Source organism: Myripristis murdjan, chromosome 17 (assembly GCF_902150065.1).
Source record: "Myripristis murdjan chromosome 17, fMyrMur1.1, whole genome shotgun sequence".
Classification (NCBI taxonomy): domain Eukaryota; kingdom Metazoa; phylum Chordata; class Actinopteri; order Holocentriformes; family Holocentridae; genus Myripristis; species Myripristis murdjan.
The window spans coordinates 23,188,759-23,205,998 of NC_043996.1; the positions used below are offsets into that span (position 1 = coordinate 23,188,759).

A 17,240-nucleotide genomic window follows, 5' to 3' on the forward strand; every position below is an offset into this window, starting at 1 on the left:
GCTGTGGAAGAACTGGGGAGTGAAACCCATTGCTGTACTGAGCCACAAATGTCAAAACCTTAACAGATATAAATCATTAGCCACAACTGGATTGCCCTGCATATCCAACGTGAAACGATGTCGTGCTGCAGTCAGAAAGTGATTGCACTGTAGCTTACACACACAAATGAGCACTCAAGGTTTCATAGAAATACAAATTGGATATCGGAAGAGCTGAGATTAACTTGTGTCCGATAAGAGGTAGTACACATTTCGTATACATCTATGGTGTTACATATATGCATCATAAATATGTAATAAACACAGCACATTTTGATGTGGTTTGTGTGAGAAAAAAAAAAGTTTTAAAAGAAATTGGACCCCCTGTGCGAATCTGAGGACACATTAAGAGAGGTGAGAAGAGCTAAGCTAAGTAGGACTTACATCTGTCCCTGTATATTGTATTATAAATCCAATATAGAGTCTATAGGTCCTAATGAAAGACATTGTCTCACAACTGCCTATGGTTGCCTGCCATACATGTTACAATGTGGCTGTGTGGTGTAGCATTTCTCTGAGTTTGTCAGATGACCTGTCTGTGACCATTCATGATGATTTTTTTTTTTTAACATGTCGATCATTTCAGTTCCTCTTTTACTTGAAATATTCTCACAGTCAAGCATCCGCTGTACAGGATATCTGACATAATATTTCAATGAAATTAAGCCAGTATCACAATGCAACATATCATCGAAACAATTTGAAGTTTTAGAAGGAAGGAAATTCTGTGGTTCATAAATGATCTAATCGAGGGTTAATGGATTTAACCTTATTAAGTGTAAAAAAAAAAAAAAAAAAACAACAATAACAACCCTCGATTAGATACATTGTAACTTATCATCATCTGAGTTTGATTTGTGAAGACTCAAAATTTAAAACCCTACACAAAGGCAGTGCATGTCATTGTTAAAATAAGATGTCATTCTTTCATAGCTGTTGACCGCGGATCATATGGAGACTCTTCTTCAGTTCAGTCTTTCCCGGTGTGGTCGGCCTCTCTCAGTGACCCCCTGTGACTCATCAGTGTTGCAGTTTTCAGTTGAATGGCTCGATGGATTAAACTGTCATCTTTTCTAAACCCATGTGAAGTTCTCTGCTTCCAGACTGTCCTTCCTCTTGGTCTTCAGGTGAGAGGATGATACCTTGACGAAACGATGACAGATGTTGTGTGCGTTTTTGTTGAAGGAGCACCTTCGCTTTTCTTCAAACGGTATTCAAGTGCTGTGCATATCAGTCCATGATGATCCATGCCCATTATGATTTAAGGTGGAAGCAAAACTTTGGCTCAGTGTTGTGTATGATGTCCTATTGGTTTGTGTGTTTGTGCTGAGGGTCTGACGACTCTGGCGGGTGTGATTTAAAAGGTGGCCAGTAAGGCGAGTCAGTACTGTATTTATTGCCGTATTTATTCCTCTGTGCTCAGCACCTCAAATCTTGTTGCATTGCATTGTACTGAGGGCAAGAAGCTGTCAATAAAGTGGGTTTTAAAATGCAATGACTTTTTTTGTCTTCTTGCCACCAAGTAACATTTCTCCTTGTGTCCTTGGCTAAGCAGTAAATACTTCAGATAGTGGTAATGCTTATGCATCCTCTGAAGGTAAGTTGCAGTTTTACAAAGATGCTGCATTGCCGTGTAATGATCCTATTATATGAAATAATTGCTAAAACATACAAATGTTGCATTTTTACACATTACATTTGTCTAACAGCTGTAGTTACTAATTACATTGCAGAATAAGTTTCTACTCTCAAAACATAAATATGATGCATTATTAGAGTTTTAACTTTGCCAACATGTGAAGTACAGAGACCTACAATGTTAAAATACTCCTTAAAGGAACATAGTGCATGTTAAGTGTAATATCCACAAAATGCACACCTTTTATCCACCCATTGGTTTTATTAGTATAAGTATAGTATTTCCTCACTGTAATAAAATTGTCCATGTTAGTTTCCCTAAAAGAAGCAGCACTGTTGTGTTTTGATGACTTTGACAGAATGAAACGAGCCCTCCACAGGAAAATAGTCCCAGAGGAAACATTTGCTTTACACAGACGATTATCAGTTCTGCTGTTTATGAATGGCCACATCGTTGTGAGCCACAGAAGCATATAGAGGGACACACACAAAGGCATATCATCAACACAGAGTTTTGATTACCTGTTGTGAAGTCTTAACTTCCCTGCATGATTTGTAAAACATTTTTTTTTTTTTTTTTTGCAATGTAAGATGTGGGTAAATGGGCCAAACATTCAAAAATTATTATGCATCAATAATTTAACACTCTGAAAGGAACCATTCTTCTCAATGACTACTTTCACTTTTCATAGAACATGTACATTTTACTACTAATATGCTCTACTTAAAGGTGCATTATGCAAATTTGCCAAGGATGGATTGAAATGAGGACCCTGCAGACTCAGTAGAAAAAGCCTGCAATTTGGTTCTCATCATCGGCCCATATCAGCAATGAATAAGTACAGTCTTATTCCATGTTTTAGTCAGCTGAGTCTAAATCAGTGCACAGTGGCGCACTTTCAAGCAACATTTTGAATGCAGGACTTTTTTCTTTTACTAAAGTATTTTCCATTATAGTATTGCCAGTTTCACTTGAGAAAGGTCGACTACTTTTTCCACCAGCAGTAATTAGATCTCTGCATTTTTAATGAACAAACCTAGTCATGCATTTGGACAATATTTACTTATACTGTACTATTGGTTAAATATGATACTTTCCCTTACATTAATACATCCTAGGAGGAACACTATTGTTGGTAGATAATATACTGTTACCTATATGAAAGGAAGGTTTATGGTTGTCTGTTATAAAGCAAAGATGCTGTAATCAATCAAGCCATCGTCAGCAGACACCCTCTACTTCAGCTTCCTGATGTTGGACTGATACGAGACGGAGCGTTAGCAGGAAGGCTCCATGTTGCACCGTCCTGCAGAAACAGATCCCTGTTATCTCCAGACCTTTGAGTGCTTCTTCCCTGCCTTGATACATGCTGTTATGCATTAGGGCTAATTTGGACTGTCATTAATGGAAGTAGATGGGGCCCATTACACAGCAGTCGATACGCAGGAGATGCAAGGGAATGGGGGAGAAGGGGGGGGGAGGGTGTCTTGCAATCACTGCAATCAAAGCTTCACTGAGTGGCTTAACACACACCACTAAGACATGTTGTATGAGAGTTAAATAAATGGTGTGCATGCATAAAGACATAGCACACCATCAGCCCGGAGAATATCATTTATATTACAGGCATCATATTTTAATGAAGTTTAACTCAGATGTTGGTATGAAGATTCATCCTTGTATTTGAGACAGTGTGGCTGAGAAGACGGCTGTGACATCAGAACTGACAGCAGCATTTTGCACGCATCACCGGGGAGCAATAATTGGAATATTGCAAAGGGAAGGCTCCACACGACATATTCAGTCTTGGATAGACCGCAGCTAACCTGACTCGCTCTGGACATAGAAAATAATCTCAGTCAGTACAGTATCTATGGCAAACATTGTTGTTCCTGATGTATGTGTCATCATCTATTATCATTATTGTCATTTTTTTGTATGTGCGTGTGTCATTCTTTCCCAAGATGCTATGATATGCATAACACAAATACAATGTACAATAGAACAATGCATACATCAGAATTTAAAGTTCAAGTTTATTTCAAGTTCAAGCTCAAGTTTATTTAAAGCCCAATATCACTGTTGAAGAGGGTGGAAACTATGCCAAATGCATGAATTGTGTTGAGGAGTGAAAATAAATATTAAGTTTAGTTGGCAATTTTCAATGTTTAGTTACAATCACACAGGACAGCATATAAAACTTGAAATTTATTTTCAGCTTGGCCCTTGACAAGTAATACACAAACAACCATGGTGTTCATGCAGAGCCAAACATAAATAAGCTCTTGACATAAATACACGGCTAAAAGCCTATCCGGTGTGCAAGAGTCTGCTGTTACTCCCTCGATCTCTCTGCTGTGTGCTTCATGTGTGTGTGTTGCTGATCTCCACAGAGGGAAAATGATCTCAATGATCTGTGTGTTGCCTTTTGCCAAGGGCAGTCCACTTTACCTTTTAGAGTTTGAACACAAATCACAATCAAAATGAGGTACATAACACCCTTCAGATGATTTGGATCTATACTTGCTTTAATTATGCAAAATTAATCACAAAGCATTTCTTGAGTAAAAGAGGAATTAGTAGTCATTGGTGGCATTCAGTGGCATTCTGAGGCACTGAGGTGAAAGAATGGCATACTAGGGTTAGAGTTACATCAGTATGAAAATTAAACATTTTACATCCACTGAAAGAACCTTCAAGTATTTGCCTAGAACAAACCTGCAGAAGTTGGCCACTTTTAGAGGGATAAAGTCAAAGGTAATAGTGCTGGTTGTCCAAATGCTTGATATTGATGTAAGAAGGAGAGTCAGTTACCGCCTGGCTATATAGAAGTGTTGATTTAACAAACTATGTCATCGCTGTTGTGTGAAACCCACCATGGAATTAAGCTAGAAACATTCCCCATAGATTTAAAAGGACCAGTATAGTAACTTCTAGCACCAAGTGGCTGTTTGATCTTGTCTTAACACTCAAATGGCATTTCTTTTGATAATGACATAAATTTGTATGGCACACTTTGAAACAATGCAACAAAGTGCTTTACAGGAAGACAGGAATGATAGCAAAATTACACTAACACTAAACCACAGTAAAGCCAATAAAATGTGAAGTTTGTGGTCCAGGTCATGGTTGTCCAAGGAGAGTTACAACAGGGAGGAGCGCCAACAAGCCAGTGGTATATCAGCGACCTGGATAACGCCCCCACACCGGTTAAATACCTGGGACTCTCCACCGGTCTGTCAGAACTGAGGCTTCTTGGATGAGAAGTGAAATGTTGTCGAGAATCTACAAACAAGTCTATCTGACCTCGATTCAGCTCTTCTTGGGAAGGGCTAATAAACCAATAAAAACAGATATGATAAATATAAAACATCTACAACACGAGGAAGGTGGTGAACACAGATCAATAAAACTATGAAAAGGCCTTCAGGTAGAAGCGAGTTCTAATAACACTACAACATTTCTTTTTACTCATTCAGCGCAGGCATTCCTAAACACCTCAAGAGGAAGGAAAAGAAATTCAACACTGCAAATGATGTTTCAGAAAAGGCGCTATCCATAAAAAGTCCATGATAAAATATCACACATCGCTACCTTGCATGTTGGCAGACGTCCCGCTGAGGCGACAGACAGCAGCGGCACCATATAAAACAGCATTTTTAAGGAGCCTTCACATGTCATATATTCCAAATATGAATTATTACCTTCAGGTGAGCCGTGTGTTGCAAAGCAAGAGGACCCAACTGCAGGAGACCAGGCAGGCAAACAGGCTTGAAGTGTAGAATATTAAATGGGAGGCTGAAGGCAGGTGGCACGCAGAACTCAGGACCAGGCAGCCAAAGGCAAACACTGAGAACAGAGAGACTAGGAAATATGGGGAGCCTTGACGATGAACTGAAAAAAGAACTGAGCTGAAAGCGAGACTTAAATACAAACTGAACTCTTTGGAGCACTAGGAAGGCTCCCTACCCGTCCAACAGGAAACAGGCTGAAACCATGTCGCTCTTTATCCTCGCCAGCAGGTGAAAACCAACCCCAGCTTCACTCTCATTGTGGAACAAGCTTTGTCCTCCTGGCATTTCACTTCACTAGATTTCCGTTTTTCCGCGGTGATTTTCCATGATTTTCATAGCTTCCTATTGGATGTCAGTTTTTTGTGATCCAGCACTGTGTGCCACAGTTGACTGGGAGCTACACACCCACTGCCAAAAGGCCGACACCCAGAAGAGCCCCCAGCTCAGCAAAACAAGAAAACCCAGGCGGAGGGCAGAATCTCTGCAGACACACACACCAACACACACTTCTAGTGGCTCATAAGTGATGACTGAGAGGGATTATTTTAGTGTGAGTCTATCCGTTGTGCTTTAGGAAAATCCTACTCATTCTGCCTTTAAATGTGGGTGTCTCCTGGTGAGTGTTTGCCCAGCAGTGTGACCCTTCCTGACCTTCCCAGAACATACTTTGTGAAGGAATGCCATAAAAAATGATTTGGCCAAATGTCAGACTGGCCAAGCAAGTCATGTGCGATGTGAGCTCTTTGAATAACTCAGCCCAAGAGAGGCAGAAAACTGTGAAGTTGTGGGATGATTCTGATGGGATTAGTGATGATGCTGATGAGCTAATTGATGCTGTTTTCTCACAGGAAAGTCGATATTCATGAGTGAGATATATCTATTCGTATGATGCATCATCAAACAGTCCCAGCATCAACACAATACAAAAACACTTACTAAAACCACTGTCGTCCTTCTTTAAACTTTTCGCAGTTGATTACTTACTATATACCTTTAATTATGTCTGAGGAGGGAAAAAATGTCTTCAGCATTAGAATACTGACACAATTGCACAATTTGAAATTTCACTATAATTAAGGCATTATAAGTTACATTTGACTCAAATTATACTGTTTTGCTTCCTGTGGATTTTTGATAGAACATAATCATATGGCCATTACAGTAAAGGTAGAGGCATTACATTACACAGATAAGAAGAAAAGAGAAATTACAGACAGGATCATGTGAACGTAGGATTCTCAGCCTGGAGTTCATCTGGGAAATGGTGTGGATGTAGATGTGGCTCATGCAGATTGTGATAAGGAGAAAATGAGAGATGAGTAGAGTCGATAAAAAGAGGTTCATCTGTGCTTTGGAACAGGAAAAAAACATGGAATTTAGTGTTGTCTACTTACTGCCAAATGCAAAATCGGTATATTCTTCATCTACATGGTGCAGTGCACGATGGTCACCCACTAATCAGATGACTAACGGATCCTCAGAGGAGCTGGACGTCGGTGCGACTTCACACATTCAGGAGGCGGGACAGACATCTTTTTCTCATTTTTGGCAGTGGGCGACAGCACTGACTGTCCATTCAGAGAAACAACAACAGATCAATGAATCACCCAGAAAGTGCAATCTGACCCAGTTTTCCTGCAAAATGCACTTCATTCTTGACGAATGGGCATTGCCTTAGCATCAAAATAAGATGAGATATTGATGGAAGATGAAGCTGACCTACATTTTCACTTTTAAGGCGTTGACTAGCACTGACGACCACAGACACTAAATCTATTTGTAAATGTTTGTTTGAGTTTTGTTGGTAAACCAATTTAAGAAATCATCACTCATGTTCTAGTTGGATTAGTCCAACTAGATATAATTAATTAATACTGATGATACTGATGATAATTAATTAATATTGATGACAGAGTAATGAGATTACATTACTGAGCCTGTGAGCCTCACTCACCGACACACAAGGAAATACTGTGGTGATCCTACATCTCTCTCTGCATGCAGGCCATCTACAGGGACTTGGTGATATCTCACTCTCGCTTGATAATTGGGAAATATCCAGTTGGCAGTGGTGGAAAGAGTACTACAAATTGCTACTCAAATGGAAGCATTGCTGACATTTTACTTGACTAGCAGTAGAAGTTCTGCGGTAAAAATCTGCTGCAGTAAAAGTAAAAAGAGCTCATTTAAAATGTACTGGGGGTAGAAGTGACTGAGTTATTTTTTCAAAGCTGTAACTGAGTTAGGTGTGATCAGATCAGAAATCAGAAATCAGAAAAGCCTTTACTGTCATTGTAGGTAAATACATTGAAAGGCGTAGTGGCATTCAAATGATGCATTTCCAACATAAAAACAACAACAACAACAACAAAAAAGACATAAAAAATGCAACATTCTGGGCAAAACACAGAGAATATTTGAAACTAGAGAGCCAAGAGCCGCTGCACAGGTGTGTGCTGCCATTTTTTCTTGCATGCAGTTATAAAAGGATGAGAGGACATGCTTCAAACTACATTCTCTTAAAGGTGCATTCTGCAAAATTACCAAGGGTTGATTGAAGTCAGGACCCTGTAGACTCAACTAACAAATGTGGAATAAGAAAGTAAGCTTTATTTATGTGACTTTTTTTTTTTTAAACACACAGTTACAAAGAACACAGAAAACACAGAAAATAAAACATACATAGAGAAACAAATGCATAAAAATTTTTGTTAAAAAAAACACACGTAACATGATGGTTGAGTCTATATGGTTCTCACTACTATCACTATCTTACTGTTCCTATCTTAGCTGTTAACTTACAATTTATTTGAAGTCATTTCATTAACTAATTAATTCAAACTTTTATTTGATTTCATGATCATGTCACTTTTCTCTCATTTTCATTTTTGAATAGAATAGAAAGCCTTTTTTGTCATTGTACAAGCAAAATGAAATTAAAAGTGCTCCTCCTGGTCAGTGCAATTAATGTTAATAAGACAAATTAAAAACAGACAACAAGCACTCATTCAATTATTATGAATCCGTAATAAATACTATAAAAACGATGAATATGCATAAAAAGGATGGATATTGCACTTAAAAACATTGTTCTTAAAATATAGTATATTGCATTTAAAAGTTAAAGTGCTCAGCAGATGATGGTAATTCTCTGTGGTGTGTGTGTGTGTGTGTGTGTGTTGTTGTTGGAGTTAAGAGCTGTGATGGCCCAGGGAAAGAAACTCCTCTTAAGCCTGTTAGTTCAGCTTTTGATGCACCTGTAGCGCCTCCCAGAGGGCAGCAGGTTGAACAGGCGGAGTCCAGGGTGAGAATGGACTCTGATGAGTTTCCAGGCTCTGCAAAGGCGATTTTTTTGAGCAGCTCTTATGCCCCCCTGCAGAACTGAGCAATGCTGGCGTATGAAATCATGAGATCAACAGGAAAATAATCCTGTTTTTTCTTTGTTTTACTGGGTCAGTCCACCTCTCATGGACTAAACCACTGTAACCTCCATGGCCTGCTGGCAGGTGAATGAAGAGCTCTGCTGAGTTGTTTTTCCACATCTTCTCCAAACTATTTATGCTTAAGGGTCGCTGTCTTACCAAAAAAACTCTCTTTCATTCATATGCATGGATGTGCTGTATGTGTATGAAAGCATACATTATACATGAATGTGCATGACCTAATTTCCATGTGTTTGTGAATAAATGTTGTGATTCGAGCAAGTGGACTGAGCTCAGTGCTACAGGCTTCCTGATGACCAGTGAATGGACTTTTTCATAAGTGGTAATGTGACTGAATTATTTTCTGAACTGAATAAATTAATAAAAAGTCATGAAACTTCTATCTTTGTGTGCACGTGTTTTGTGACAAATTACCTTGATTTAATAACAGCCTCCATACATCACCACCACCACCATGAGTTAAACACTTTAAAGATATTTTAAGTTAGAATTGCAAAGATTACTGGCTCAGTGCAAAATGCAGACGCAGCTGTGGATCTGAAATGTAAGAGTTACTACATTTAAATAGAAATAATAAATCTATGTAATTCTCTGTGCTGGGACTGATCAATTAGCAAAGTCTGTCTCCCAAACAAATCCTCCAGCTGCATAATGTGACTGTACTCCACTGACTGTAAATCAAAGGTTTTATCACCACATGAACTCTGTGTTACTGTACTGATAACCAGTCTGGACCCCAAATTGGATCCATTATCTGAGAATTATTGTTCAAGTTTAACACCCAAATGACCCATTTTGCCGTACAGCCCCCCTGAGGTAATATTTGCTCCATCCCACTGCAATTTATGGCACTAGGAAACAGTAGTGAATGTATTTAAATTCAACTGTCCAATGGGATGGAAAAAAATTAAGAATGGAATTTAACATGCAGAAAATGTGTGTTGTTTTCAAATATAATTGGACCATTTTTTTTTTTTTTTTTTTTTTTTTTTTGGTGCTTGTGGTCACAAGGAGCTTTCAAACAGTAATAACCTAATGCAAATTCATCACATCCTTCATTTAGACGGTGAAGTGCATGATGATCAGTCACACATCAGATGAGCCGTGGGTTCTTGGTTCAGCTGGACATCAGTGTGATGACATGACAAATAGAGGAAGCAGGACAGACATCTGATGAGTTTATGCCTTTTTTATTTATATCTTCTTTTGTTTCGTTTATTTTGGGTTTTTTTTCTCCTGCCTTTGCGAAACACTTTGTAATTTAAATTTTGAAAAGTGCTCGATTATATCATCATTATTCTTATCTTTATTCTTGTTTTTATTCTTATTGTTGATGTTTTTATCATCATTCTCTTCTTTCTGAGAGTGAGAAACAGTGGTGGATGTTCATTCATGGTAATGAAACTGTCCTGACGTGAGGGCAAACCTGATTTAGTCAGACCCGATGTTCCTTATCCCACTGAAATCTCATTACATCAGCCCACTGACACAGATCAAAATGGTAAAATCTGTTTTGTAGCATCTAAAAATAATAGCAGAGCTTTATGTTCCTTATTTCAGCAAGAGAGTATATCTATTCCTTTTGTCGCCACCTACTGGGATAATTTTGTAAGTGATATTCCACGGCAGGGGGTTTGGCTGACTTTAGGTGTTTGATTCAGTCCATTGCCACAGGTGTATAATATCAAGCACCTGGCCATGTAGTCTGCCTTTATAAACATTTGTGAAAGAATGGCTCGTTGTAAAGAGCTGTAATAAGATGCCACCGCTGCACCACTTCTTACTTTTGTCTTCATTATTTTTGTTCTTATTTAAATGTTGTGTTTATATGCTCTGTCTATTTCTTATGTGATATGCGGGTCACTGTGAAGCCGAACTGCTACTCTAACCAGAAACACTTTTTGAACATAAGGTATCTTTTTATTTTATTATTTCATAGACATTATACGTTTCTATTATTTTTTATTGATGCAGACACATTACTACTCACTTTTACTTATTTATTCTGTCTTACATAAACTCTAGTTTTGAATAAAACCTCATTAAATGACAAAATTAAACTTTGTGATGAACACAATTAAAATATAAAACACTGATAAGAAAATATAAACCAAGCAACGCGTAAACATGCACAAGCACACACGCATAATCACAATGTCAAGCCTAACGCCACACTAAAACTTAGAAAATAACCTGACAATTATAAGCTAAGGGGGAAAAATAGTAAAATAGTAAAATACCCTTCTGCACCAAGGCTTTTTAACATTTTACAACAAAATTTTTTTCTCAAATATTAATTAATTGATTAATTGATTATTATGTGTACATATAGGCTTGAGGTGCATGACATAGTTGATAATATTATCCAGTTTATTAAAATAATAATAATAATAATTAAAAATAAAAAATACTACTACTATTACTTTTACCACCACTAATAATAATTATTATAACAATAATTAAATACCAGTGTTTTTCATACCCACACTGCAACCTTATTAGCTTAAGATTTACTCATCTAACAGTTTTCTTGTTTTGTATTTTGCTTTACATCACTGTTTAACAGCTTCCAGACCCACAGTTAAGAGAAATGCAGCGATGCTCTCTACTCATTAACTCCCATTAGAGGCATTTGGATGGAAACACCTGCTGCCATATCGTCCCTGTTGGCTAGTGACCAGTTACAGTCAACTGTAGCTGCACACAACAATAAGCTCTCCACATGCTGGGGAGGAAAAAAAGGACGGGAGTCTGGGTTTTGATATTTCAGATCCTGAAGTTATATGTCCGAGGTAAATGAAAACTATTGCACTGGATTTATTAGAGTGTGGCTGCCCTCCTCCTATTCTTCAGATCGTCAATATATCCCTGTTAAAACTGTGATAGCTTGGTGTAATTTGACTTGATTGGAACTCTGGTATTCTTAGTGCCATAGTGTTTTTCAAAATTATGACCTAATTTCCTTTGAACCCCTGCATGTCACAAAAAGATGCCATGATGCCTGAGCTTGCTTGCTTGCTTGATTTATTTATTTATAACTGTTGGAGGTTGTCTTTTCCCATCATTCCCTCCATCTTCTTTTGATTCATTTCATCCGTATTTGTGCTGAAGTTTTCCCCCTCTCCTTTTTCCAGAAATTGCACTGCTAAAAAAAAAATATGGAAATTAATTATAGCCTAGGTGTAAAATGCCACATGAAATGAAAAATTATGATGCTCACTTTCGCCTGTATTTACTAAACATTTTAGCTGATTTTCACTGGCCTTATAAAAGTACATTATAAGGCATTACATTTTTGGCTCAAATCCTCAAAAAAGAAAAGAGGAGAAAGTGGGGAAAGGAGACTAGAAGGCGAAAATCCACTCCAATCCAGAAGGTGGCGGGGCGGTAGAGCACCTGAAACCCGTTTGCCCACCGCCAATAAACTAAGAAGAAGAGCAACAACAACAACAAAAACACGAAGAAGAGAGGCGCCTCTGGTTTGGAAATGGCTGCGGCGCTGTTTGCGAGGAGGCGAGCGAGAAGACAGAGAGAGCGACAGAGGAAAGAGAGGATCTTCCACCAGAGGATCACGCTCTTTCAGATGCCAGAGAGCGACGTGATTAAACTCTACCGGTTGCCGAGCCACGTCATTTTGTCGCTTCTTGACGAGATTAAAGATGACATGGAGCCGCGGACAAAGAGGAGCCACGCCATCCCGGGGCTCACCAAACTCCTCGCCGCCCTGCACCTCCTGTCATCCGGCTCGTTCCAGCGAGCCGTGACGCGAAATGTGGGCATATCGCAGTCCGCTCTCTCGCCTGCGCTGTCCGCCTTCTTGAGGGCGATGATGCGCCGGGTCGGCCAGTACATCCACTTCCCGCAGTCCCGGGAGGAGATCATGGAAACCAAGATGGACTTTTACGCAGTGGCCGGATTCCCAAATGTGATCGGGGCTGTGGATGCCACTCACGTCCCCATCACACCACCCTCTGATGACGAGCATGTGTATCTCAACCGGGAACAGAGCTACTCAATGAACATACAAGTGGTCTGCAATGCCAGGCATGTAATCAACAACGTGGTGGCCAAGTACCCGGGATCCACGCTGGATTCATTCGTGCTACGACGCAGCAGGTTGTACGAGCTGATGGAGGACCGGGAGGCCGGGAGAGGATGGCTCTTGGGTGTGTGGTTATTATTTTGTGTGTGTGTGTGTGTGTGTGTGTGTGTGTGTGTGTGTGTGTGTGTGTGTGTGCGCGCGCGCGCGCGCGTGTGCGTGAGGTGCTCTGATAGTTCTGTAAAAGAATAACCTCATGTGTCATAAACTGATCGTTAACATAGTAGGGCTGGACAAAATGTCATACCTCGATATTTATGCCAAACATCTCGATAGTGATACGATATGACTTTGGGTGCACACTTATTTGAAATTTTAAGTGTTGCAACAGTGGAAATTGAATGCTCTTCAGAAATAGCATGATAGTACCAAACGGATGTGGAAAATGCAGTTACTTAAAGTATTTTTTAATTTAATTATTATTATCATTATTATTATTATTATTATTATTGTATTTTATTTTATTTTTTGATCAGAACAGAGCAATCATTGCCTTAGGCTGCATTAAAATTAATAAAAAAAAAAAACTGAAATCAAACATTTTGCTGTAACCTCTGCTTCGACACAGTGCTGCAACAATATTTTAAGTGTAGCAACAGTGAAAATTGAGTATGTTCTGTAAATTATCATAATAATATCAGCTGGATGTAGAAAGTGCAGTTACTTCACAAGATATTTGATTGATCAGAACAGACAAAACACTCTAATGATAACCCCACACAGTCTAATGCAATACAATCCAACTGTTGTGACATAACATTTACTGTTTTGATGCCTATAATGCTCAGGTTTTCTTTTTCTCACAATAACAGAGGTGTTCATTCACTTCTATGTTTGGCATTGAGCTCATAGTTTGTGCTGCTGTTGTACTGGACTGCATTTTATTGAGGTGTTTCCACTATTCTGTCCCCCTCATTGTATATAAATGTGGAGGACAAAAAACTAGAAACACCTCACATAATGTAGTCCAGTACAAGACCTCTGTAAACCACAACCTCAGTAATAAACATAGAATTAAATTGACACATCACTGACAGTGGCAGAGCTGTTGTATTTAAGTGCATTACACTGGACAGATGGAGCTGATGTGGCCACTGACTTTAGTTCAGCCCTATGACTGAGCACGTTTTACTTGTTTCACCAGGTGACAGTGCGTATCCGCTGCTGCCCTGGCTGCTGACGCCGGTGTCCAACCCGACCACCCCGGCCGAGCAGAGGTACAACGCCGCCCATTCCAAGACCCAAAACGTGATCGAGCGCACACTCCGGGTCCTGAAGTCAAGATTCCGGTGTTTGGACAAGACTGCGGGGAGTTTGCTGTACTCCCCCTCTAAAGTGTGCGAGATTGTGGTGACTTGTTGCATGCTACACAACCTGGCATTACGCAGCGGCATGCCGGTTGAGGTGGGTGCTGAGGGGGATGATGAACACCTTGGTGATGGAGAAGGACTGGAGGATGGATGGGCCACGCAGAGGGAGGTCATTAGAAGTTATTTCAACTAACAGACATTTAATAAAATCACAGTTTTCAAATTCAAGTGTGTGCGCGTTTCCCTGCTAATTGAAGGGGGGAACAGCTTGTAGGCCTGTGTGAATAGACACTTCTAGTTTTTACTCCTTGCACCAAAGAGAAACCCGATATATAACAGCTGCAGGCCTATCGAACTTTAACCCTCCTATTATCTTTTGAGTCAGTTTAACCCCATCGAGTCTTTAACATCTCTAAATACATGATTAAAGTTGTTTTTGCTTCATATTTAATGATTTTCCCAATTTAATGGGGACTTGGGAAAACATAAAATTAACATGTTTTCAGTGTCCTGGACACATGTATGGTGTCACTTTGACCCCATGTTTTAGCTCTATAAAACATGTAAGAAATATCAACATTTTACATAAACTTGGTTTAGTTTTTTTTGGAAGAGACTGATGAACTTTAACATGCCATGTATGATCTTCAAAACACTTCCCTCTGCTTTATGGCACAAACATAACATAATTACACCTGTAGAGGGCGAACCAGTCCAGTTTATTACATTTGGGAGGAAAAAGTGATTTCCACAAGAATAAGAAGTGTAAAGGGGTGAGGTCAGGATCTCTTGAAAGGGCTGTTTAGGTAGTAAAGATGCACAAAGAACCTGACACAAACCTGGGTAACAATTGCTATTCTAAAATTTTTTTGGAGATTTAAATTGCTGGAGCCAAATTGACCCCAAATGAGAAAAAGTTCTGGTAAATTTGAAGGTAACAGGAGGGTTAAACAACTTCAAAGCAATGGAGAAAAGCTGCAAATACAAGACAAGACGTTTCTTCAGTTCCGTTTTATTGGTTTTCATTCAAAAGTTATTTCCGAGGCCTGCATCAAAGTTACTGGGGAGTTCAGGTTTGCATTCGACAGCCGGGGTGTGGCTCTGTGCTGTGATGGCATGGAGGTGTTGCCTGTGCGCCATCATCAGCGCCTCAATGTGTTCTTTGTGCGCCGTCATGAGAGCCTCGAACGAGTCCCGCTGACTCTGGACCACGGAGGACAAGGACGCCTCCATGCGAGAGATGCCCAGCGCTATCTGCTGCAGGGATGTGGTCTGTTTGGTCATCTCCTCCAGCATGAGGTCATCCAGGCTCTGCTTAGGGGTGCCGGCCGTGCAGTCTGTCGAGGGCTGGGAGGACTCGTCCAGATCTGCAAGGAAACAAACAGTATCAATCTCCACTGACACTGTGCATGTTAATCTACAGACCAACTAAAACATGCACAAAATGGATTTTGTCTCGGCTCATAAAAGGAAACACCATGTTGTGTTAAATTCATCCCCATGTATATAGGTATACTTTTTACATATGCTTCATTTCTTATTTCTGTATTTATTGTAATATTTTGAAGGATTAATACACATATGTGAGTGACCCTTAAGAGGATAAGCGGTTGGGAAAATGAATGAATGAATACACATCTAGACACAATGTACACACTTTTTTACACATTTCTAAAGCACATTTTTGTTTCTTACCATTTAATTCTTCTCTTAAGAATTTGAGCAACTGAACCAATTTCCCCTCAGGGATCAATAAAGTACTTCTTCTTGATTCTCTGTAACATTTCGGAGACATATTGTGATGACTTAAGATGCATTTTTAGGAATGGGCATATATGCTGTTGGTATGCATATCTACTGTTAGAGTGTTTTTTTTTTTTTTTTTTTGTCCTCTTGCATCATTTACTGTTCTGTGGCGTTAAATATCCCTTGATTAGCAGCCAATCATATTTACTTTTAGTTAACAGACAGCAGCACTTGTGATAGTGAGTACACACAGTCCTGTTTATCCTTTTTGCTGCACTTTTAGGGGTCAGTGATTACTCTATTTTGCATATTGTAAAAGTTACTTTTATATACAACACATGTGATTATGCATATTTGTTGGTATTAATGACCCTCACACCGATACACCATGGTTCATTGATTAAAGACATAGATGTATAGACCCTCCCCACACACACAGACACACACCCACCCATGTCACGTGGTTTCTCCCGAGCATTATGGGTATTAAAGATGGCAACTCCGTTCTTCCTACAAATCTGAGGGAAATCAGGGGCTGAACACGTTACTTGTGCAGTGAAGTATCTCAGTGAAAATGTGGGAGTTATGGTTCACAGATACATGTTAGAGTTAAATGCAGATTATTATGAGGAGCGCACGGCTATGACACGCGTTGCATTCGTGTTACTCACCTCCATCGACTTCACAATCGAGCGTGTCGACTCCTGGCACCCCTGAGAGCTGCGACTCGGAAAACGACGCTTGCACGTTTTCCTCCGTCTGCGTGGAGTCCGCCGTGTCCGCCTGCTCCGAGTCCGCCTTCGCCTCCGATCTCCTCGTAAGCGCAGTCTTCTCTTTCGTCCTCCTCCTCAGGTCCTGGTACCTCTTCTTCAGCTCCTCCACGGATCTTTTGTCGTGTCCGACTGCGTTGACTTTGACGGCTATGTTTTCCCACACCCTGTTCTTCTTGGACGCCGACACGTGTGGCCCCTTGAATATGTTCTCATTTTTGCTCACCTCCTTTGTCAAGATCTCAAGTTCCTCCGCCGTGAACTTCTTCTTTCTTTTCCTCTCCTCCATGGTCTGAATGAGCTCCCGGCGCTCTCATGGATATTTAGCGCCCCCCGCAATATAGCCAATTGCGTGACAGGCAAATTTGAATGGGCGGTCATTGTAAGTCAGTCGCAAAAC

General features: G+C 39.9%; 2 protein-coding genes across 2 annotated transcripts; one reads left to right on the top strand and one right to left on the bottom strand.

The window, feature by feature from the left end:
• Window positions 1-12,362: 12,362 nt before the first annotated feature.
• LOC115375773 (putative nuclease HARBI1) lies at window positions 12,363-15,223 on the top strand. Its single transcript, XM_030075308.1, has 2 exons — window positions 12,363-13,081; window positions 14,159-15,223. The coding sequence occupies exons 1-2, from the start codon at window positions 12,403-12,405 to the stop codon at window positions 14,515-14,517; spliced, it is 1,038 nt and encodes a 345-aa protein (XP_029931168.1). The 5' UTR covers window positions 12,363-12,402; the 3' UTR covers window positions 14,518-15,223.
• Window positions 15,224-15,320: 97 nt separating this feature from the next.
• Window positions 15,321-17,169, bottom strand: LOC115375774 (myb-related transcription factor, partner of profilin-like). The gene is made up of 2 exons (XM_030075309.1): window positions 16,742-17,169; window positions 15,321-15,691 (listed from the first exon to the last, which is right to left on the bottom strand). The coding sequence occupies exons 1-2, from the start codon at window positions 17,127-17,129 to the stop codon at window positions 15,351-15,353; spliced, it is 729 nt and encodes a 242-aa protein (XP_029931169.1). The 5' UTR covers window positions 17,130-17,169; the 3' UTR covers window positions 15,321-15,350.
• Between the last annotated feature and the right edge of the window lie 71 nt (window positions 17,170-17,240).